Source organism: Mesoplodon mirus, assembly GCF_964341445.2.
Source record: "Mesoplodon mirus genome assembly, chromosome: 4".
NCBI classification, from domain to species: domain Eukaryota; kingdom Metazoa; phylum Chordata; class Mammalia; order Artiodactyla; family Ziphiidae; genus Mesoplodon; species Mesoplodon mirus.
Genome location: NC_138979.1, coordinates 53,908,463 through 53,933,498, shown reverse-complemented (window position 1 = coordinate 53,933,498; position 25,036 = coordinate 53,908,463). Strand labels below are relative to the sequence as shown.

Genomic DNA, 25,036 nt, shown 5'->3' with positions numbered 1-25,036 from the left:
CACATAAAATTGTCAACAGAATAAAGATGAATCAGAATTAAAATAAAAATATTAATGGATACTGAGGTTCATTTGTGTACTTTCATTACTAGTACTACAGTGAACACAGATATTAACTTTTGTGCACTTATGCAGTTACTTGAGCCAGTATATTGCTCTTTTTCACTAATAGCAATTTGAGGTGGTTTCTGTCACTTGCAGTCAATAGTACTCCTAATACACTGAACCGTACTTGCTCCAAATTAGACCTACTGCAATGATGAGACAGACAAAACCTACCTGAGCAATTCTATTATTTTAAAAGTTTGCTTCCTTTTCTATGAAAGGGCTTCCTTCCTTACTGGCAAAAGAAACATACTGTAGCTTTTTTGTTTTTTTTAAGCTGTTCATAGGATACACATGGCTTTAGTAAGTTACAAAGGGAAGATACAATGGGAACTGTAGGATATAAATGGCCATTTCAGGTTTTAGACTTAACATCTGTTATCACAAACAAAGGATATACCCCCCCTCAAAAAAAATCTACTGAAAAATTAAGGGACTATGACTGACCCTTTCATACTGATGTTCTCACACACTGCTGCCTTTAATTAAAATGGAAAATGCTTTATTAAAAAGCAGTACATTTAAACTCAATGTACTTCTTCCTTTATAATTCCTTCCTCTGAGGAAAAGATACTAATGAATTCCTGGCTATCTGATGTGTATGGCATTAAGCTTAGTCATTATACAATGACTTAAAACAAGATTCACGAATTATTTCAAAATCACTGTTCCATTTATCTTAACTACACGAGAGAGTTTAAACATTGGCTACTTGGACAGGCTATTATGCTGCAAAGTTCCTTTATATTGGCACTCATGATTTTCTATGTGTTAAAAAGAACACATCCACCATTTATTTCTACCATCCTCACCCCCACCTTCAGTAGGGTTCAGTGTGTTTATACAAATAAATACAAGTACAGGAGACTTTTTTTTTGTAGTTTTAGCAAATATGCTCCTTAGATCCTGAAATGCATCCTCCAGTGAATTTAAGGAAATATAAAGGAGCCTGAGTTTTGAATACTTGATGATAATTTTTTTATGTTCCTAACTAATGGAACTTAAAATTGCTATTATTTAAAATATCATGAAGGGGTATGGATTAATACTGAAAACTCATTAATTACTAAAAGAACATCTTGTATCACACAATGTGATTCCCTAAGGGTGCCCTGGGCATCAAATAAAATAACAAAGACATATATCCTCTCCCTTCACACAGACTATCCTTCATAGAGCCCAGCTCAATATCCTTTATGTATGAATATATCATCCTAAAATACAAAACAGAATTTTTCATTTAATACTATGTTTGATTTGGTGCTAGCAGCAAGATCATTTCTACCAAATCACAGGTCCTTCCCTTTCTGTACTGGATTCTAATTTGAACCATAGCTCCTAGGACCTAGGTTCAAACATTTAAAAAAGTATGGCAATTCATATTGATTGCCCATCTCTGATACAGTCAGATTAGCTGTGAGACTCCGCTGTCATTAAAAAGACCTTATCTTACACAAAATCCGATTTACGGACTGTCAGGCAACATACTACAGCAAACCCTATATATAACTTACTCTTTTCTTCTTTCTTTGGGGAGTTCGTCTTATAAATCCCTTTCCTGCATAGGTCAATATGAAACTTTTCCCAAAATTTGGACAAAAGGAGACAACTAACCAAGATCCAAGCTGAAGTAAAAGTCAGTTATCTCTCCCTCAGCAAAATAAACATTCTGATCTCAGTGTACATTTTGGGGTATTAGTACCTGGGAAAGCAACCCAAAAGGTTTGTTTTGTTCATACTGAGAGGCAAAAAAAATTCTGAAAAGTTACAAATGCCTCAATTTGATCAAAGAACAGACATATTTTTGGAAAATTTAAGTCCAAATGAGGCTTTAGAAAAATTCACATTCAAAATATTTTAAGCCTGTTATTAGTGAACAAATGTAATTATTTTAGTATATGAATATTGTCTCCCATACATTATTCAATACATTTGGAGGAAAATTTCTAAGTGTTAAATTGTACAAAATATTTTCTATTTTTTCAAGTTTAAAAATAATCTATAGCAAATAACAATTAGAACTACACCTAGATGCAAGTACAAGATGCCTTCAATCTGGAAGCAGGAGGCATGTGCTAGTCCACTTGGTCACAAAGTTCAAGTGCACAAAAGTTTCAGCAAAGGTCCAGAAAACTTTCCACCTTCCATTATAAATCTAATAAACAAGAACACCAGTAGAAATCTGAGGTCTTCCCAGAAAACAAAAGGAAACTAAATCTTACATGCAACATTTGTTACTTGCAGACAGAGTAGAATTCTCTTGCAGAACTGATGAGCGGGAAATACCGTTGAAACCGCCCTGGAGTTCCAAGTGCAGGTGGTCTAACAGGTAGCGCATGAACTCATGAGCGTCCTGCTGCTGATAGCCCCTTGAAGCAAACAGAAACAGTCACTGTGGGGCACCGCCTGCCCAGCCCAACATGCAGGAGGGCAGAGTGTTGAGAAGGGCCACAGCCCTGCGCTCAGAGCACAGGGAGGCGCCCTGATCCTTCCTCCTCACTTCCTCCTTGTTTTACACGTAAAAGCACCTTCAAGACAGAATTCCACTACTGAAAAACCAGTTTGAAAACACAGAATAGTAGAGCTAACTGGACTTCTAGTGTTCGCAACTGACCTCACTTAAGAGGAAAACTGAGGGGCAAAAAAGGGGTTGTGTGACCTGCCTGAAGTCATGCAACTGCAACAAGGAGAGTAACATGTCTCCTGGATGGACTGTGAATCTTCCCATTTCCCACATGGCCTCTCTAGAAGATGCTCAAATGTTAAAATTTCACATCTTAACCTGCACCAGAAAACTAGGTCTAAACCACCATTATAAGAAATAAGGAATTTAAATCTTTAGACTGAAAGATACTAATTTTTAAACACTGGCTGAAAGGAAGAAAAACTTTATCTAAAGAGTTAAAGATGTATAGCATTCTATACTTGCATCCTAATCTCTGATTCAAGACATTTTTTAAATAAATAAAAACTTGAAAACGCATTGACTCATAATTATGCTCTAGCCTAAAACTTTAATATATACAGCAACATATTCTGAGGTTACTTCTTACACTATATTCAGTCAGGAAATTCTATGGAATTCTTCTACTAATACAGATCAATGACAAGTGAACAGTAATGAAATCTGACAGAAAATTAAGCTGCTACAGTTGGAAGGTAACAGAGGTTTATGTAGATAAATCCAGCAATGATACCTAAAGTACATTCATAAAATTATGGATAGGAAAGACTACTGCCTACATTTTTACAGGCATGGAAGGTTCTCTTTAATCTTTGCTCTAAGTGGCAAGTTTTCTGGCCTGGTCTTGAGTCAAAACTTCTACCACTCTTCCAGGCAGTGGTTCCATAAACAAAATTTCTTTTAACCAGAGTCCCCCCGCTTTTCCTAAAACTTCTCCTGGAAATAAATTATGGAAATGATCTGCCTAATCAATGGAACTTAAATTGAAAGTCACTTTAGCATTTCACTGTAACTTTTTCTATACTATTTAGCAACTAAATATTAATATATATGTTCAAGTATTTCTTCTAAGACTCTTAAGAATAAAAATGTTAAAATTCACAGTCAAAAGTATTCAAAGTTGGTAGTTCCTTTATATATCTAAGGAGGTGCTTTAAACTTTTTCAACATAACATACATTTTTTTCGTGACTCAAAGGTAAGATCAGTATTTCAGGTCATATTTGAAATTCTATCACATATAAAAATGTTTTATTCTCTCACCAAAATAACCTAATATCTAATCATTATTTTCTAAAATGGATCATGAAAACCAGTACCTTGTAGTTATGTCAATTTGCGTTTTCATCAAACACATCCGTCCCTTTTAAAAACAATCTGCCTAATGTACATTAATGAATATTTCCAACCATACCATGATTCTCTTGATTCTCTTTCCTTATATCAAAATACATTATTTTCTAATGTTCCCTTTACCATTAGAAACACATTTGTTGACCTACGTGAGATCATGGAACACTCATTGTTTTATAAAGATAAGTTATGGGGATCTGTTTCAATTTGTGATCTTTACCAGATAACAAAAAGTCTATGTTTCTTCTAGGACTGGGACATTTTTTTGATTCTGACTAAAGAGACATTTACAATTCCATTTCTAAACATTTAAATAAAACCTTTCATTGATTTATCTGAAAATCTTAATAATTATTATTTAGTACATTAAATTCAACAGACTTAAGTTATCTTTTCAATTATTTCTCAATTATACAGTCTGGGCTTCAGAGTCTCCTCTGCAGTCAACTTAGGTTTCTTCTTTTTGGTAATCTTGTTAAAGGAAACACCCCTCACATTTGGGTGCAGTGTTCGTGTTCTATATACAAATTATTTCAGTGATGTCACCCAAACAGGTGTTTGTGAATTAGTGAGGAAATGAATTTATGAAGAACCAACTGGTATCTCTGTGACAGATCAGAATTGAGAGAGAAAATAAGACAGAGGGAAGGCATGGTGGCTCCAATTTTAACACTGTTCCTATCTTCACTTGTTTGTGACCTTCGATAAGCATTACCTCTTTCTCCTAATGTCTACAGAAAATCTGCGTCATAAAGATGCTGTGAGAAATCATCCTTGGAGAGCACACTGCAAATACAAAAAGCCTAGAAGCTCATGAGGCATCCCTTTTGAATGAGGGGGCAGAGAAGGACAGACACTGCTGAGGCACAGTGTATAGGAACACAGAGCAACTGTCTCTTCACAACAAGTTTTGATACAAGGAGGTAAGCCATATTTATTCAGATCTTAAGAACAAAGAAATGTTCCAATAAAGAATGATCAAGGAAAACATTACTCTGCACCTGCTTAGTGAAAGGCAGACACTGCAAATAATAAAACAGACATCACATAATACAGGCACACACAAGCACTTGTGTGATGCTCCAACATGCGCAACTGTGACACATGCCTGTGCATTACTGACCATTCTCTGTGTTTTGGCAAGACCCGTACATTATGTGTAAAATAGCAAAGACCAATACGGAAAAGGATATGCCTCTACAGAATCAAATTTTATCATACTAGAACAAACTTCTTCTAAAGTACCTAGGACACATTAGAATTTTAGATTCTGTTCATATTTAAAATAAGTTATTGTTTTGTCCAAATTATCTGCAAAACCAAAATCAGTTAAATTTAGCTATTCCTATCCAGTGTGAGGCACCAATCAAGGCCGAGTTTCTTCAAGACAAAAATACCAGAAAATGAAAATGACAAAAATGATGTTTTGTTTACAAACACATGCACAAAAATACAATAGCTAAATTCTTAGAACTAATACAGCATACCTGGTTTTATTGCACTTTGCTTTGTTGCGTTTTGCAGATACTGCCGTTTTTACAAATTTCAAGTCTGTGGCAACCCTGCATCAAAGTAAGTCTGTTGGTGCCCTTTTCCAACATTTGTTCACTTTGTGTCTCTGTATCACATTTTGGTAATTCTCGCAATACTTTAAACTTTTCCATTATTGTTATTATTTGTTAATGTGATCTATGACCAGTGATCTTTGATGTTACTACTGTAATAGTTTTAGGGTGCCACAAACCATATAAGGCAGCAGACATAATAAATGTTGTGTGTGTTCTGACTGCTCCACCGACAGGCTGTTCCTGCCTCTCTCCCTCTCTCGGGCCTCTCTATTCCCTGAGACACAACAATATTGAAATTTGTCCAATTAATAACCCTCAATGGCCTCTCAGTGTTTAAGTGACAAGAAGAGTCGCATGTCTCTCACTTTAAATTAAAAGCTGAAAGGATTAAGCTGGGACTTCCCTGGTGGTCCAGTGGTTAAGAATCTGCCTTCCAATGCAGGGGACATGGGTTTGGTCCCACATGCCATGGGGCAACTAAGCCTGTGCGCTCTAGAGCCCGTGTGCCACAACTAGAGAGCCCGCGTGCTGCAACTACTGAGCCCACCCACCACAACTAGAGAGAAGCCTGCAGGCCACAATGAAGCTCCCATGTGCCGCAGCTAAGACCCGATGCAGCCTAAATAAATAAATATTTTTAAAAAAACAGAAACCTAAAAGGAATAAGTTTAGTGAGGAAGGCATGTCAAATGCCGAGACAGGCCAAAAGTTAGGCCTCTTGCACCAAACAGCCAAGTTGTGAAAGCAAAGGAAAAGTTCTTGAAGGAAAGTAAAAGTGCTGCCCCAGTGAAGACACGACTGATTAAAAAAAATGAAACCCTATTGCTGATATGAAGAAAGTTTTATCAGTCTGGATAGAAGATCAAACCAGCCACAACATTCCCTTCAGCCCAAGCTTAATTTAAAGCAAGGCACTAACTGTCCTCAATTCCATGAAGGCTGAGAGAAGTGAGGAAGCTGCAGAAGAGAAGTGTGAAGCTAGCAGAGGTTGGTTAGTGAGGCTTAAGGAAAGAAGCCGTCTCCTTAACAGAAAAGTGCAAGGCAAAGCAGCAAGTGCTGATGTAGAACCAGCAGCAAGATATCCAGATCTTGCTAAGATCAGTAATGAAGGAAGCTAATAACAGATTAGCTTCCTTCACCAAATAAAAGATTTTCAGTGTAGATAAAACAGCCTTATACTGGAAGAAGATGCCATCTAGGACTTTCCTAGCTAGAGAGGAGAAGTCAACGCCTGGCTTCACAGGACAGGATGCCTCTCTTGTTAGGGGCTAATGCAGCTGGTGACTTTAAATTGAAGCATGCTCATTTATCATTCTGAAAATCCTAGGACCCTTAAGAATAATGCTAAATCTACTCTGCCTGTGTTCTATAAATGGAACAACAAAGCCTGGATGGCAGCATATCTGTTTACAACATGGTTTACTGAATATTTTAAGCCCACTGTTGAGAGCCACTGCCCAGAAAAGATTTATTACTGCTCATGGACAACACACCTGGTCACCCAAGAGCTCTGATGGAGACATACAATGAGATGAATGTTGTTTTCATGCCTGCTAACACAACATCCATTCTGCAGCCCATGGATCAAGGATGACGTCATTTTGACTTTCAAGTCTTACTCTTTAAGAAATACATTTTGTAAGGCTGTAGCTGCCACAGATAGTGATTCCTCTGATGGATCTGAGCAAAGCAAACTGAAAACCTTCAGAAAGGATTCCCCATTCTAGATGCCATTAAGAACATCATTCGTGATTCACGGGAAGAGGTCAAAATATCAACATTAACAGGAGTTTGGACGAAGCAGATTCCAAACCTCATGGATGACTCTGAAAAAAGTTGAGCACTATTTGGAACAGCTTTATTTCTCTATCTGCTAATTTACTGCAGTGGTCTGGAACCAAACCCAAACATTACTGAGGTATGCCTATATTGTTTAAATATAAAATATAAACAGCTTGGTGTTTTTTTAAAGTCCTCTATTTACAGATACCCAAAAAAGATTATTATTAAATTAAATAGGTCTTTTCAAGTGATATTTTATTATCTACAAAGATCTTTTATATTTTCTACAAAGCGAAGCAGAAGACCTAGCAAATTCAAGGAAGATTTTTCAGTCATTTCTCCATCATTTTTAAACATTTAAGAAAACTACAGAAAGCTGTTTTGGGAAGTCAATGAAGATATATTAAATTAAGTTTTACATGAAAGTAGAAATCGCACGTAAGTGACACGACGAATCAAGGGAATAAATACTACGACCTGATATGAATTATCAAGACACTTTCCTGGAGAGTGTTAGCATTAAGCTGGATTCTAAAGAAAGAGATGTGACCACAGGCAAATACCATAGACAGGAAGCAGATGACAGACAAATATATGGAGGCAACAAGATAAAATCATGTTAAGGAAAGCAAGGAGTAACAAAGGCTAGCAGAAAAGACTATCAAAATTACAAAAGCTAATTGTCTTTTGACCCAGCAATTCCTCTTTTAAATACCTGCATTATATGTATGAGATTGCCCACTTCAGCACTATTTGGAACAGCAAAGAAGAAGAAATGTAACCTATGTAATCATTGGTAGGGGACTATTAAACAAATCATGATGCAACCTAAAATGACTGAGAAAGCTATTTATATACTAACATGAATCATCTCAAAGTAGAAAAACAAGATATGTTACCATTTATGTTAAAAATTATGCACATGCTTGTATGTATATACACACAGAATATCACTGAAAGGATACACAAAAATCTGTTAACTATGGTTGCTCCTGGAAAGCAAAATGAAAGGCTGGGGAATAGAGTAAAAGAAAAAAATTTTCATTGTATAACCTTTCTTTACCTTTTGAAATTTTGAACCATGTGTATTTTTGTCTATTTTAAAAAATACACTTTAAGGTATTTTTATGAAAAAAGAAAGGACAGGAAAAGCTGGGCATACTAGGAAGCCATAAGAAGTGTGGTAAGTAGATATATGTATGCTGAGAAGTTCAAACTCAGGAACGGTTTCCCTGCTGAGTGACTGGCTTTTGGTTTGGGTGGGAAAAGAGAAAGAATAGCTCTGATGATTTCTATGTCTAAAGCTGTTGATTACATTTAGGGTACTTTTTTTTCTGCATTTATTTAACAAATGAAAGTTGTTCCTACTTCTACATGCATGATTGTATTTCAGGCTCCTCACTTTTTTTCCCCTTTGGCCATGCCGCGCAGCTTACGGGATCTCAGTTCCCCGACCAGTGATTGACCCCAGGCCACAGCAGTGAAAGCCCGGGATCCTAATCACTAGGGCACCAGGGAACTCCCCAGGCTCCTCTTATTTTATTCCAAGGTATCACACTCCCTAGATACTGTCATATGTTAATCAAGGAAAATGGGCTTTCTAAACTTTAAAAAATTTTACTTTGGGATTATAAATACAAACATAATTCAAGACCCATTGCATTTCCACTTCGGCACGTTATAAGAACTTTTACCCTGTACACATAATAGGAGTAACAATTATGAGAGGAAAACCCTACCTCACACCTGGGCGTTGTGCAGTGACCCTGTACTAAAACTTTATCCATGATATAATCTCAAGATCTATAGCTAACCAAGAGAAAATTATTCTCTGATTACATGAAAGTGAGGAACAATCTGAATTACTACAGAACGAAGAGAAAGCCCTGCTAAGAACACACAGACATCCTATCCTGATCAGTCATTAACAAAATCTAAGAGTTCATATGTAATAGGAATCACTCCGGAAATGCCATCCGAATTTCTCAACCTGGTTACCTATTGCAAAAGTTCTTTCCCTTCATTGGTAGGAATAATAGAATGAGTAAAATTAAGCAGCTAAAAACTAAATCATGCTCACAGATGGGCTAAAGAAACTAGAAAGAGCAGAGATACGGGCAGATTTAGATGAAAAGTAGAATTCTATTAAATGAAGAGGGAACTGAGTCACCATGGGAACCAAGTAGAAGAGTATAAAGGTGGTTGGTGGGCCTCACTGGGGCATGCAGACAAATACTGTTAACACATCTATCGCTGACCAACACCACGAAACCTGGGTTCTAATTCTGGTCCCAACACCTACTAGATGTATAAAACTGAACAAACTACTCTCCTCTGTCTCAGTTCCGTCTTCTTTCAGATGGGGCTAACACTTCTTACCCTGATGGGAATTTTGTTGTGTTTCTTAATGAAGATCAGATATAAATTACCTAAAGTGCTCGACACATAATAGACATTCAACAAATGGAAGCAATTTTTATATAATAACCAAACACAAAGATTAAATCCCCATCAAGAGTCTAAGTAGGTGATAATTAGAAATTTTATATCAAGTCCAGACGTGATTAGCAGTAACAATCATTTCTACCTTTCCTATTTAGAGTCAGGAAATTCTAAAATTCTTACAAAATTATTCTCTCCTCAGGAGAGATTTAAATAACATGAAGTATAAAAGATTTCCTTCAAAACAAAGACCAGGGTTAACAATAGTCAATTATGTCTGATCCTCAAGGCTCCACTCTTTGGCAAGGCAACAAATTATAGTCCTTGGAAGCTGTTACCCTTTAGACATTTCTCCATACTACCAATATATCTAAACCACTCTGAGAGAGTAAAGCAAGATACACTGCTGAGTTTTACTAGAGCGTGCTGGTTTTAAAAAAGGAGGAGAGGGCTGTACATAAGGTGCCAGAATCATGACTAGTAGGAACCATGACGTGCTTCAGAAAGATAAAAGTCAGCAGAAGGTGGCGAAGGCTGCTGTCAAGCACCGTAGTGCTTCAGGTCTGTTGCTACCTACGGGGAGGACTAGCTTAGGAGACGAGGTAGATTTCTCTGACAGCAGGGCTGTTTCCCCACTCAAGCGAGACCAGATAAAGAACACTGGAGGGGTGGGATGGGGAGGGTGGGAGGGAGGGAGATGCATGAGGGAAGGGATGTGGGAACAGATGTATATGTATGACTGATCCACTTTGTTATAAAGCAGAAACTAAAAAAAAAAAAAAAAAAAAAAAAAACACTGGAAACGCTGTGACTCTATAAGCACATTAGGAGATGATGTGTTAATTGTGTTACCTTCTGGAAAGCGAATGAATCCCAATGGACTTAACTATAGTCTTGTAAGGTCTTCAGAACTCAGACCAGAACAGTGAATACAGATACCATGGTTTTCTACTGATTACACTTGGATTTTTTTTTTAGCTGAAATAACAGGACAGTGTATGATGATAATTACTCTGTATAAGATTTTGAAAAAAATCAAGGAAATTTTGTCCAGTATGTTTTCCTAGAGCACGTAAGTTATTTATAAGGGCTTTGTTTTTATAACAACAAAATGCCCTGCCTTTTGTTAAAGAGTTTTCTAAGGTCTATCTATTACTTAAACACATTTGCCTGGTAGGATATATCCAACTTCTGCTCCTCTCCTTAAAAAACAAAACACTGGTTTCATTATTGAGAATACCACCACTCTGTTGGAAATTGTTTCAGGAACACTGTAAAGACTAAAATTAATGTTTTAAATATCCTTCATTAAATAATACTTACCTAAAATTCGGCATTATCTTCCAAATAACATAAAATAAGGACTCTGGGCTAAATGCAGTCTGGCTACCTTGCCATAATGCACAGAGTGTCTTTCTAAACTCTTCCACCAAAGACCTAGAAAAGAGCAGGGGATGATGAGACCCTCAGCATTAGTAAGAGGCTGCTATTTCAATACACAATGCCAAACTGTCTAACTCCACAAATAAAAAATGAAAACATAAGAAGAGTTTGGTCTCTTCTGAACTAAACCTGACAGCTAAGTACAGCATCTCAAAACCCATACAAATAGCAGTAATTACAGACAAAACTAGTTTTTTAACTATATGGTGAACTCTGAGTATGCCAAAGTACTGCCATACTTGTAAAATAAAGCAATGGATAAGTTACAAATCAAATTACCTAAGAATGTAATGTTTCAAAAAAACCCGTAGAACAAGTAATAGAATCTCTTTCTCCATCTCTTGCCTTTCTCCTTCCTGCCCCTCTAGGAGCGCACTTCCCAGACCTTGCTGCGTGACTGTTTGCTCCTCTCTGCCGCAGAGTTCATCTGGCCACAAAGCTTCAACACTCACCTCTATACCAATGACTCTCAAATCCAAATCTAAACTCCAGATTTTTCTCATGACCACTTTTATTCAGCTGTCTCCAGGTTCCAACAGGAGTTTTCTACTGGACTCAGTGTGTCCTAAACCTGCTCTCCCTACTCTCCCTGCTGCCCCTCAGTCTCCAATTGCCCTTTCTCTCACAGGAATACAACTTCCATTTTTTTCTTGGCACATGAGCTCCTGGAATAAAAAAAAATTTGAGTGTGCCCAACTTCTGACAAATTCCCTTAAAGAGAAAGAGTGGTCCTTCTTATTCACCCCTTCCTTCTGCCTTCCAGCTAGAATGAGGACGAAAAGGTGGTGCGCCAGCACCACTGTGCATGATGTGGATAAGAGTCTCACCCAGGGCTGGTGGGACAGAAAGCCAGAGGAGCCCAGTGATCGTGTGAAACAAACCTAGATGGATAACCTCCAACTTTTACATGAGAAGATAAACCACGAATGTTTCAGTCACCGTTAGTTTTGGTCTTCTATGCATGTAGGTAAACTTATACACCTCCTCAACTTCAATGACTGTACGTGTCAATACAGCTACCATACTCGTGGATACCTGGTTGGTATCACAGAGAATCTCACTATCTTCTTTGTCAACCCCTGTTATCCAGTAGGTTCCTGAGATACAAATCATATTTTTTACTTCCTAGTACCTGAACCCTCATCCTATGTTTGAGGAACCCCACCTTAAGAGTCAAAGCCTGCCTCCTACTGTGGAACCCGAAAAGGCCAGGTACTTGCTCTCTCTCAGCCCCCGCCCACTCCCCCTTGAAGCCGGGACTCAGGTACATGGCCTGGGTATGCCTATTTGAAGCTGGAACAGTGCCAGATTGTTTCTGGTGGCAAAGAGCACAGTCAGGAGTGCAGGGGCGGCAGTAACAGCAGCATCCACCCAGCACCCAACTCCAGCAGTGCTGGCAATGGGCACTTCGGCGCAGCATGGACAGCGGTCCTAATGGGACACCCTCATGGATGCCTAGACTCCGGGCCTGATTCTCCCCCCATCCAGTAATGGTAAGCTCACCGACAGACTTTCAATAAATTCCTTTTCTGCCTAAAATGGCCAGTGGCAATTTCTATAATTTGTAACTAAACCCTAAATGACACTAATGCATCAAGTACTACTAATTCTTCCCTTAACTTTTGTGCACGTGTATTTTTTCCTCTTCATTTCATGCCTGTTCCCTCTAACCAATTACTATAAAGTGAAAAGCCTCCTTGAATGCAGGCACGTTCCAGCTCATCTTATAAGCTGCTACCAAAGTAAACTCTTAAAACACCACTTCTAGTGATATCCTTCCATCCCTGCTCCAATGCCTGGCTGCACTGCGTACTCCACACTACACACTATTCTAACACGGCCTATCCTATTCTCCCTCAGACATCTAGGCAGAACACTATCAGATTATAAGACGGCTTTTCAGAATGTGTGGGGATGGGGTGTGTGGGAGCAGGGATGGGCAGGCAGGGAAAACATTACATTAAAATACATACAGATGATAAATCGTAGCCCTATTTCAGTAATGTTAAGATACCCCTTATGGTCATGATAATATGAATAAATCTTTCTGAACCCCAAAGAGAACATGGCTGCACTGAATTTGAATATATATTGGTTTGGTTCTCAATAATCACTTGTCAATTGTTTTCTCCTTCCATATCAACTAAAAATTGACTGTACTGCTCCATAATTAATTTGATAACTACAAATTAATTTAATTATCCAAGACAGGTTTACCTAACGCTATCAGACAAATCAATTCACAAAGACTAATGATATTCATGCCAGTCTATACCTAGAACTGTATTTTCTTCATAGATGCCAATTTTAGAATGCCCAAATCCACAGACTCAACAAGCAGAGTGCTGTATTTTGTCCTGCCTACTAGGTAAATAGAAATGAAAGAATTCTAACAATTATTAAGATTGCTAGCTAGATACTTAAACACAATTGAGAGTTGTTTTGGTGTTTTTTTTTAAAATGCATGTGCCTATTAACTCAGATAATGCAATGGAAATCACCAGTAAGAGTCATTTGTTCTGTAGCTCAAAGCCAGAAAGGACATATTCTTAGACTCACACATTGTTGTCCCCCTGGCTCCTGGTATGGTACGTTCGCCTTCCTGCTGTCTTCCCATTCCTTAACTCCACAGCAGGCAGCTCTTTGAAATAACAGCAAAACTGCTCAATGTTACTATTTTAAAAGGAAGGGAAAAAAAACTATTAGTTTTTAAATGTACTAAGAAGTAAAGAAAGCACTATGAGACCTATACAGCATATGGATTTTGAAAATGTGATATTTCTATTTCTCATTAAAATGGTACTCAATGCCATCTCTTAACATTGCATTTCTTCATTAAGCTTACTCATTTACTCCAAGAAAACAATATAAGGGGGACTTCCCTGGTGGCACAGTGAGTAAGACTCTGCACTCCCAATGCAGGGGGCCCAGGTTCAATCTCTGGTCAGGGAACTAGATCCCACATGCAAGCTGCAACTAAGAGTTTGCATGCCACAACTTAGGAGCCCTGGAGCCACAACTAAGGAGCCCGCCTGCCGCAACTAAGCCCCAGCGCAACCAAATAAATAAATAAACATTTTTTTAAAAAGGGAATATAAGTAGATGACTTTGCAAAAATAAACAAAGACCTTAAAGCAAAATCTCTGTTCCAGAAATCCCCAATTCCCCCTTCCCCTCTATAGATTGTCACCATTTCTTTCTTTTCAGGGTCTTTGTTCCCAAGTGTTCAATAATTTCCTCAAATAAAAGCCATGAAACCAACCATATTGTTTAAATACACTATACAGAGTAACAAGGAGAATTCGGTAGTGACTAGAATTTCTTCTTTGAGCAAGACTAGATAAGCTGAGAGCCAGTACCTTTAAGGAGAGATCACACATGGCTTCTGTTCCTTATTAGCAAGGTGGCCTTGGGAAAATATTTACTGTGGTCTTTGATACCACATTAAAATCTAAAAGTATGCAACTTTCTAAATAATTTCTTCTGTATAACTTAGGTCAGCCTTGTTGTCTATTTTATTTTTCCTGCTCATCTTACTCTTTTTTTTTTTTTTTTTGGCCACGCAGCATGTGGGATCTTAGTTCCCTGACCAGGAATCAAACCCGAGCCCCCTGCAGTGGAAGCACAGAGTCAACCGCTGTACCGCCAGGGAAGTCCCTGCTCATCTTACATTTTGAAGATCTTCTAAACATCTGATCTTATGACCATACTTAAGACTCAACTAATGATTGAACTAAGTTATCTGAACAAGGTTCCTTATAGCCCAGGGGTCTGCAAACTATGGCCCACAGGACAAATCTGACCCTGGGCCAGTGAGGTTTTACATTTTTAAAGTGAGTTTTATATTTTTTAAAGAGTTGTTTAAAAGGGAGAGGGGTGTTGAAGGGAGGAGAAGATGTGTAAGAAAGCCTGGATGTGGCATGCAAAGATTAAAAATATTTATTTAATCTGGCCTTTTACAGAAGTTTGCTGGCCTGTGCTCAAGCCTATTCAAGAAGGAACAGGAACTAAATAATAACAGCTAACAGTTATTTACTGCTAGGCACTGTTCTAAGCACTTTATGTAAATTATATAATATCTTCCCGACTACCCCGTGAGGTAGACTATTATCCCCGATTTCACTGATGAGAAAACTAAGGCACAGGGAACTGAGGTAACTTGCCCCAAGTTACTAGGCTAGAGTTAGTGGCAGAGACAGGATCTGAACCCAGAGCCTTTGCTCTTAACCATTCCACCAGAAACTAACGTCAGATACTTAAGTTCTGACTGTAACAGTACCTGAGTGACTGAAGGATGGCGTTCATGAAACACGTGTTCCCCAAATTCCGAAGGCCTGTGGCACAAATGGCAGTGGTGCTTCCCTGTAAAATGGAACAAGAGGTGGCCTTCAGTAATACCAAGAGAAGGCCAACTGTTTCAACATCAAAGAAGAACAAAGGCCTATATTTGAAACTCTAGCAACAAGCCAGTTCGGAATTGATACTTTTCAGTCCAACAAATATTTCAAATTCTCTTTCTACTCTCTGTAAACGTGTCTGGATATTTTTAGAAGGCTGTTTCTGACCCTAGGATTGTTCTAAATGGAAGCTTATGAGGAAGTCACCATTAATAAGTACTGCGGAGTACACAATGCAAAAACCAGAAGGTCCTTAAAAGAAGTAAGTTTAAGACTTAATGCCGTCATAAGACTCTATTAAAGCTACTACAAATTGGAAAAAATATAAACATGCCAAGTATTTCTGTCCCCCAGCTTTTAACTCTAAGCCATGCAAATGACCAATACATGTTTTCCTAGCAATGGAATATCAATCTGAAAAAACTACCTGAACTTCCCTTAAAGACTAAGGCTTTGTTTTTTGATTAGCTGTACAAATGCACTCTGATGTCTGAATACTACACATGGTTAGTGAATCTACCCATCCAACCCAAAGCATCACTTTAGCTCTTTCTTCCAAAAAATTGTAATACTTAATTAAGTGTGTGTCTAAACACAGCTAGCATGACAGCAGAGAGGTAGATGCAGGACAAAATTACTGGTATATTTTACAATATTTAGTCATCTTTAAACTTTGTTACTCCATTAATGGCCATACATTTGGTAAGAGATAGGTATCAGAATGAGGAAGCATAGTCTTTTATGGTGAAATTGTATTAATGAAGTCCTAAGGAAAAAACTTACCAAAACCTCAGACCCAAAGCATTTTATTTTTTTAAGATCTTTATTTTATTTATTTATTTTTTGGCTGTGTTGGGTCTTTGTTGCTACGTGCGGGCCTTCTCTAGTTGAGGTGCATGGGCTTCTCACTGCAGTGGCTTCTCTTGTTGCAGAGCATGGGCTCTAGGCGCACGGGCACAGTAGTTGTGGCACACAGGCTCAGTAGTTGTGGCTCACGGGCTCTAGAGCACAGGCTCGTAGTTGTGGCGCACGGGCTTAGTTGCTCCACCGCATGTGGGATCTTCCCCGACCAGGGCTCAAACCCGTGCCCCCTGCATTGGCAGGGGGATTCTTAACCACTGTGCCACCAGGGAAGCCCCAGACCCATAGAATTTGCACTAGGGACCTTTAACAGAAGGAAGCAAGGATCTTTGGGATCCTATAGAGATGGAGTAATAAGGTACATGAGTAGGCGTTAAGAACAAATGCCTGCTAAGGCAGAGGAGCACGGTGGTCATCCTGACAGAAGGAAGGCACTGACAGACAGACAGATTCGCTGGGGTATTTAGTCACGTCAAGAATCATTAGTACAAGTGGCAAACATTCTGTAAAATATTCCAAATCCAAGGCATACATTTATAAAAGTTTATAAAGGGCAACATTAATGTTAGAATTGTAATCAAACAGTGACTAGATCTCAACCAATTCTTATATTTGAATACATTTTAATTACTTACATTTACTTTTAGTAACTTGCTGTTCAGTGATGAATTTTCCAAAAGTTTTCTTTTCCTATGCCGGTCAGCTGTGAAAGCTGAGCTATTAAAGCACAAACAGACAGTCAAAAAGACATTCATACATACACAACACTACACAGCAGGACAGAGTAAACATGGCTGTTCTAAGTATCTAGGGTATGGAGCCCTGCCTGGCTGCTTAGCCAGGCCAGGAAGTGACCCGTTAGGCCACTGTGGCCCACAAGTATTTCAAGTAACTGAGGAGTTCCACTTCCCTTGGAAATCCCCTCTGCTCCTCCAGCAGGGTGGGACTGGAAGCTGCCACCCCCGGGCGCTTCCCAGAAAAGCTGGCCAAGTGGTTGTGGTCTGTTGGACAGTCCCTCTCCTCCACCGCTCTATCTACCTAATCAATGGTGAAGCTTCAAACAAGAGAACACCCGCTACTCATAAAAAAGAAAAACACTGGTCTGACATGATTATTCTGAGATTTAACATTAAGTCTTTCTTTCTTAATTTTCATAAAGGTATCATGTTTTGTTAATATGTTGTAATAGATGATGATATAATCTGAGTTTGCAGAATGATAAATAAATTATAGACGCATAGGCATATATCAATTCATTTGATTCAGCTATGCTACAAAGCATATTCTAAAACAAATCCTAATTAGCACATAAATTCTGAATTTAAATTATCTAAATGTTTCTCATTGAAAGAGATATTAAGTTTGAAATTTATTAGAAAATAATTCCTATCTTCAAAGGGTCACTTTAAAATTATTATGTATCAGGGGAACTAATCTAAAGGAAGTGAAAGTTACTATTAAACAACATAGACTTTTTAAGTCTACCAACTCTTTCCCATCTTCCAAAAGTACCAGGCTAATCCAAAGAAAATACATAATTATTTTTCTTTCCAGAATTTCCACATGAACTGTCTTCAGAGCATCAGATCTAGTGACAGTCAGCTGTTTCAAATCTAAAAATATTCTTAGGAAAAATGTCTTCAGAAATGTATGTCCCTCTCAGTGTACTGGTGACTACAAGGTAAGAAGAGATAATCCCATATGTACTACGATGTTAAGTTATTCCTTCACAAATTCTATAGGTAAAGAAGTTCAGTCACAAGCACAATGTACTGTGACAATGCCTAATAACTTTTAGTTTTAACCTATACAAAAAAAGCATTTAGCTTTTTAAAAATGTTATTAAATTTTACCATCAATGATTCTCAAAATGGCAGAATCCTTTAGATCCATGCTATTTAATATGGTAGCTGCTCACAACATGTGGCTAATAAATTTAAATTAATTAAACTTAAAAATGTAAAATTCAGTTCCTTGTCACACTAGCTAATTTTCAAGTGCTCAATAGTCACATGTGTCTAGTGGCTACCATACTGGACAGTGTAGATTAATACAATGTTTCTGGCGCGCAGTGCTTCTCCAGATGATATGCTAAACAGTCTAAAGTAAAACTCAAATGTAATCATAGTTCTTTCATTGTAGCTTCCATTACAGATTAAAGGCTATGTCTGAAAAAATAAAAATAAATTTAGGTAATGTTTATCGACATAGAAAAAGGATTGCAAAGTAGCTTTTTCAGAGGGACCAAGGAGAAGTGTAGACAAGGCAGTCTGTGACATCTTTTACCTGATGAAGAAATAAATGGAAATAAAAGATTCAATATCTGCATAAATGCATTTGATGTCCGGTTTTCCCTTTGACTTAGTTCTAATGAATTTATTTGTCATTGAGATGATAGTCTTTTCTTAGAGAAAACTATAAGTGGCAGGAAGAAATAAGTTGGTAGCTACCTACTTCTATAGCAAAGAATCAAGTTAGTAAGATCTTTACAACGACATCACCACACCAAAGAGTGATATTTACATAAATTACTGCAGGAATCTCCTACTTCACAGTTAATTGTGATTATTTCAGACCAAATTCAATATTCTAGATCTGTGTGTCTATACTTCTGTCTCTAACCCTAGATATGCTCCTGCTGCTTTGTTCAAATTAAAAGGGAGGAGGCGCTTTGAAAAAGTGAGGAGCCCCAAGATGACAAGCCAAAGTGCACTTAAACCCAGACTGTTCTAATTAGCTTAGATTTCAAAGAAATCAATTCTTCCCTTATCAGCTTATAGTCTATTTAGACAGAGACATGCACAGAGGCTTTGGTTAACCAAAGCTAGACAGTGTTTCACTCAAAGAACTTAGGTTATTCCCTCTCAGCACTCAATTTTAAAATACTCTGTTTGCTTCACATGTAAGTTTGCTAAAGGACTCCCACTTGTGGCATGTTCTCACAATACCATTTATACATTGACTGTCAAAATAAATAAGATGTTGTAAAGCAATTATACTCCAATAAAGATTTTTTAAAAAACAACAAAAAATAAATAAATTAGATGGCACCTGACGATTAGGGGTGATTTACACAAATTTCACCTGAGTCAGCGACCATTCCAGGGCCATGCTTCTATCCACTGCAGCTTCAAAGACATTGCTACTGGGGTTTCTGTTTACTGCCTGAATTTTGGGTCTAGTGAGTTTTATCTGACTAACCTATTTGGCTATAGCAAAAAATAATTCTATTCACTTAAGCAGTTTAATTTCTTTATGATGACAAACCATTTCACAGTTTCCTATACTTTCAAGTGATAAATACTGCCCCTAACAAAAAAAAGAAAAGAAGAAACTAGGATCTTGTGCTATCACATAGATGCATGCTGAACAATAATATAATTAAACCTATTTTCCCTTGATACATAAATTTCAGAGTTTCTAAGACCTCATAATACATTTGGACAAGGATTTTCTAATACCAAAGGTAACTCTATAATGATTTTGTATCATTTTTTGCCCTTCCCTTGCACTACCAAAATTCCCCTTGCAAATAATCTGAGGAGCTTATAAGTTGGTGGATAATAACTAAAAAACAGGCTCTGGAGCCCTTGCATATGGTTTATGACAAATATTAAACAAAATAAATGCTGAGCTATGATCACTGACTATGGGCATTTTCAGATACCCAACTCCAAAGTTTATTTTGTTCACATTTCAATCACACTAAAAACGTGATGAAGTTATGGAACTCATAAACAAAAATCCCACTCAGAAATGCTGAAAGACCCCTCAACCCCACTCCATCCCTTCTTTCCCAAGGCCTATTACTTACTTTTCCAAGTTCTGTAAGTGTTCTCTGACTTTCTGTACCAGTCCCAGCTTGGTGTCATTAATCACAAAATCATCACAGCGATAACTGCAAGGAAAATATTAATCAATGTGTGTAAAGAGCTTGAGGAAACCACAGTAATGAAATCACTAAAAGGCCTGTCTACTGCCAAGATGATCACATGCCTCTGCAGGCAGTTACTGTCAGTGGTGAGTTTAAAGAGGACTTGGAATCCACAATGGAATGCTTTTTAAGAGTCCTTTTCAAAAGCCACGTAGGCAATGAATACCAGTTTCTTTACACAGTTTTATTCGAAAGCTCTTCAATTCCTCTTTCAGAAATGAAATATGCTGCTACATCTGTTATATTCTTTTCAGTGGTACATAATGCATGGAACATGGAATACAAAGCACCAACTCTGTTCATGTAGCATGAAGCCTAAATCTTTAATGTGATCCTTCCCAACTCAAATTAATGGGGAGCTAGCAGGGAGGAGAGATTTAAGAGAAAAGCAGGAAAAAAGTAATTATTTGAATAAAAAAACTAAAAGCCATACATTTTACACATAATTTAATTTAAATAAACTGAATTCAGATGGTTGAGAAGAATGAATCTTTTCATTCCAAGGTGTTAGAAAACAAAAGTATAAAACAGTGGCTACATCTTTCAGGAAACCGATAACCGCTCTGAAGAAAGACATTTGAGATGTTCCTTAAAACTGATAGTGTGTGTGTGTGTTTTAGCAAGTCAATAAGCAAATAATATAAGGAATCACACATAATAAACTTTAACTTGTACATTAGCATTCAATTTTCTTCCTAGAATAAGGCCAATTTTAATAAAAACAACTTACAAGCTAGTACCAAAATATTCTTTTGAACTGAAGCTCTGTACAAAACCACTTATTATAACTACTAAAGAATAATGACAATAACATTGCCATTCTGAGCAAACAAAAAACTTTGAATGCATAGCAATTAGTAAAAATTAGGTCATCTCTAGCAGAATCCAAAAAACATTTCTTACATACCTGAAACCAGCCTATAAAAAAATTGTGAATAGGATGGGGGAAAGTAATTTTTTTTTTAAAGTGAATTCATTTTGGCAGTTTCTGCCTTCCTTCAGAGAGGTCCCTGGGCATTGTTGTTTTTTTTTTTATAGTGTTTATTTATTTTTACTTGTTGACAGTTTGCTTTATTTATTTATTTATGGCTGTGTTGGGTCTTCGTTTCTGTGCGAGGGCTTTCTCTAGTTGTGGCGAGCGGGGGCCAGTCTTCATCACGGTGCGCGGACCTCTCACTATCGCAGCCTCTCTTGTTGCGGAGCACAGGCTCCAGACGCGCAGGCTCAGTAATTGTGGCTCACGGGCCCAGTTGCTCTGCGGCATGTGGGATCTTCCCAGACCAGGGCTCGAACCTGTGTCCCCTGCATTGGCAGGCAGATTCTCAACCACTGCGCCACCAGGGAAGCCCGAAAGTAATTTTTTTAAAAAAAGATTACACACAAAAGCATGGCTTGTGTCTCTTATTCACAGAATTCAAAATGTGAGTGCTTTTGAAAACTTTAAGTAAAATATATATGTAATTATTTAACATGCCCCTCCGCATTAATTGACTGCCTATGTTGTCAATCAAGAGTCTCTAACGTATTCTCCAAGCTCCCGTGGTCAATCCCTAATGTTTCTACAAATAGCAAAAGCTACCTTTTACATCCTAGACCGTTTCTCTATGATCAAAGTACCAGCAATGGCAGGAAAATAATTCCTTATCAGTTTTATAACAAAGACATAAAGGAATTAAATTAGTGAAAAGGTTTAATTCCTTGCTTCCTCTCAGCATAAATGTTAAGAGGGTAAGGTCTACTCTGCAAATCTGGGTTTAAGGCACTTGGTTCCTCCATGGACCTCAGGCATTCACTAAAGAATGAAATTGTATTGTTACTCTAATTCCTGCTTACATTTTCATTCTATGTTTGCATAAATATATGCATGTATTTTGGTTAAAAGAATACCCAGTGTTCAAAACAAAAATAACTCCAAATGCTAGTGCTCATCTGGGGAATGAAGTCTAAAAGCAAATTCAGATCATCTTTCATGTATTTACATGCTGCTAGAATATCTCATTGAAAAGTAAACCCCTTAGCTTCTACAAAAAAAAAAAAAAAAGGTTGCTTTGTTTAAAGAAACAAATTGTTTCAGATTATATGAAATAACTGGTTTTTGTCTTATTAAAGTAATTCTTTTTGGTGTGACATGAATTCAGCCTTTAACAAATCTGTTAAAGGAATGTTTTCATATATTGAAATACAGATTCATTTACGGCCTTGCTCCATTCTGAACTAATCTGACTTAACTGGGTCTAGTTGCTTCATCTCTTTGAATGTTCATCATTAAAGTGAATAAGTTTCTCTAGACTCCAGAGCTGTCCTAATGTGACTAATGCAACTGAGGAAATGCATTTTAATCTTTTAAAATTTTAATTGATATAAAATTTTACTTAACTAAAGCAGTATAAAATATATTTCCATTAAATACTTTATGGTTTTGGTAAAACTATATTTCACTTTTATTATGACATCATATAAGATGTACTGCAGTGCACAGTGTGGGTGCACATGTCATTTCTAGGATCACACATAAGCATATCACCAGTCTAGTTTATGTCAACAGAAGGTTTCAGTTATCTTTCTATGCAAGAATGAAGCGCTGTAATGTGCTTATTTGAATATTTTCTGCAGACAGCAGGAGTTACAGTGGTACTTATGTAAATAGTAATTGGTAGTTAAACTGAAATACTTATTTTAATAATTAATATAAATTATTTTTCTGGGTTAAAAACTAACAATGAAAAAAATTTTAACTTCCAAATGAAGTTTGGAACTTTAAAAAAAGATTACACACAAATGTGTAATTGACAACACAGGCACACTAATGAGGCAGAATCGAGTGGAAAAGGTGTATCACAAATTTTACAAATAATGGCAATTACGATTTAATACAGCAGAGCCAAATTAATAAGCTGTGTAAAAAAGTTTTAAGATAATAAAGTAGATAATATTGAGTCATTTTCAGCAAATGCATAATAATTTAATAAGTTGCTTCTCTACAGTCAAAAAATAATCAGTGAAATTTGTCACAATCAATGAAATCAGAATGAAATGTATAACAAAGAAGTTTCTTAGTGATTTTAAGGATTGAGCTTGTAATTCTGGCAAGCTTTAAAATAGCTTGAATTCTTACTCAAGAAAGAAAACAATTTTTAGATGGAGAGATGAAACATTAAGTTATTATTTCAGTTAAGGGAGTTATGTTTTAGAATTTGAGATAAAGATCAAAAAGGATATTTTACAAAAAGTGAAAGATCTTCAGTTGATCCACCAAGCAATTGTTAGTGAATAAAAGACCTTTCTAACATTATTAAAGATCAATTCATTCAACATTTGAAAATTGTAAGTACTTTTACTTTTAGCTTTAGATGAGTTTTAAGATACAATGGCCAATTAATACTTTGGGTACGTTTTGTTTCAAATGACTTCCAAATTGAAATCTCTTCATCTGTTTGCAACCTTAAAAACAATCAACCGCATGCTGTAGATATTTTTTAATCTTTTACATCTGTCACTTTCAGCTAGACAGGAAAAAGTTTCTATCAAGACAGACAAGGACCTGCTACGTGGGATCAAAAACCCGGATTTAATGGAATTATTTCCCTTATTTGATCCACTGCATATTAACATATTGAAAATATCTGTGCTCTAAAGTAGACTGTATCATGGATGCAGTTATTAAAACTGTTCAGTATACATGTGCAAATGCTCTGACTCTTCACCAGTTTATGAAACTGTTAAAAGAAATAGAAGATAATGAATATAATGACTACATGTTCTTTGCCAATGTTCACTGCTTGAGTCACAGAAGAATTTTACAAAGGTTTACTGTACTGTTAACTCTAATTCAAGATTTCCCTGAAACGAAAGGAACACCTGCCAATATTGAACAAAGAGAAAACATCACAGCATGATTTACATTTTTTCAGCTATATCACAGTGCACATGAATGAGCTAAATTTAAAGATCCAAGGAGAGAATAAAAGCTTGTTTGTGACCTAGCTAGACAGGTATGAGAATTTATGTTAAAATTTAAACTATTCATAATACATAATACATAATGATTTTACACATTTCAACATGAACAAATATACAGAAGATTTTAAATGCAATGGCATTATGTAAGTTGTCTGCAAAATCTACAAGAAAAATTGAAGAATGCTTTGTTGATATGGACAAATTTGGAGTTGATTTTCAGTTTATATATGGTCCTTTGAATTTGATGTTGATAATACTGAGTGGTTACAAGAGTTAGTGGATTTACTTAAATTAGATACAGTTTTGAGACTGATATGCTTTTGCTTCGGACTCAATTATTCTAAAAAAGATGAGTCAGTCTTGTCAAAACAGATGCCAAGTATTAAAGAATATGGGGTTTTGGGGTACTTCATTCATTTATTGGAAAATTTTTAATAGTGTTTGGAATCTACATTTTAACTGCAATTTTTATGACTAAATACAGATCAAGCATTTCTGACGAAAAGTTAGCATCTGAATGGAGATGTGCTGTACGTGTAAAATACATACTGGATTTTGAAGGTTTCATATTAAAAAAAGATGCACACTATGTCTAATAATTCTATATGGATTACCATGTTGACATGATAATATTTTGGATAACTGGGTTAAATAAAATATACAGTTAAAATTAATCAACCTGTTTGTCTTTGCTTTTTTAATGTGGCTACTAGAAAATTTTAAATTAC

General features: G+C 36.8%; 1 protein-coding gene across 3 annotated transcripts in view; it reads right to left on the bottom strand.

The window, feature by feature from the left end:
* The window catches only part of USP3 (ubiquitin specific peptidase 3), a 100,433-nt gene that overhangs the window by 34,709 nt on the left and 40,688 nt on the right, over nucleotides 1–25,036 (bottom strand). For all 3 annotated transcript variants that reach the window (XM_082619641.1, XM_082619640.1, XM_082619642.1), the window contains 6 exons: nucleotides 20,229–20,312; nucleotides 17,050–17,131; nucleotides 15,436–15,518; nucleotides 13,716–13,829; nucleotides 11,037–11,150; nucleotides 2,328–2,474 (listed from right to left, as the gene is read on the bottom strand). In XM_082619641.1, coding sequence (XP_082475767.1) covers nucleotides 2,328–2,474; nucleotides 11,037–11,150; nucleotides 13,716–13,829; nucleotides 15,436–15,518; nucleotides 17,050–17,131; nucleotides 20,229–20,312 — 624 coding nt within the window. The remainder of the gene's footprint in view (nucleotides 1–2,327; nucleotides 2,475–11,036; nucleotides 11,151–13,715; nucleotides 13,830–15,435; nucleotides 15,519–17,049; nucleotides 17,132–20,228; nucleotides 20,313–25,036) is intronic.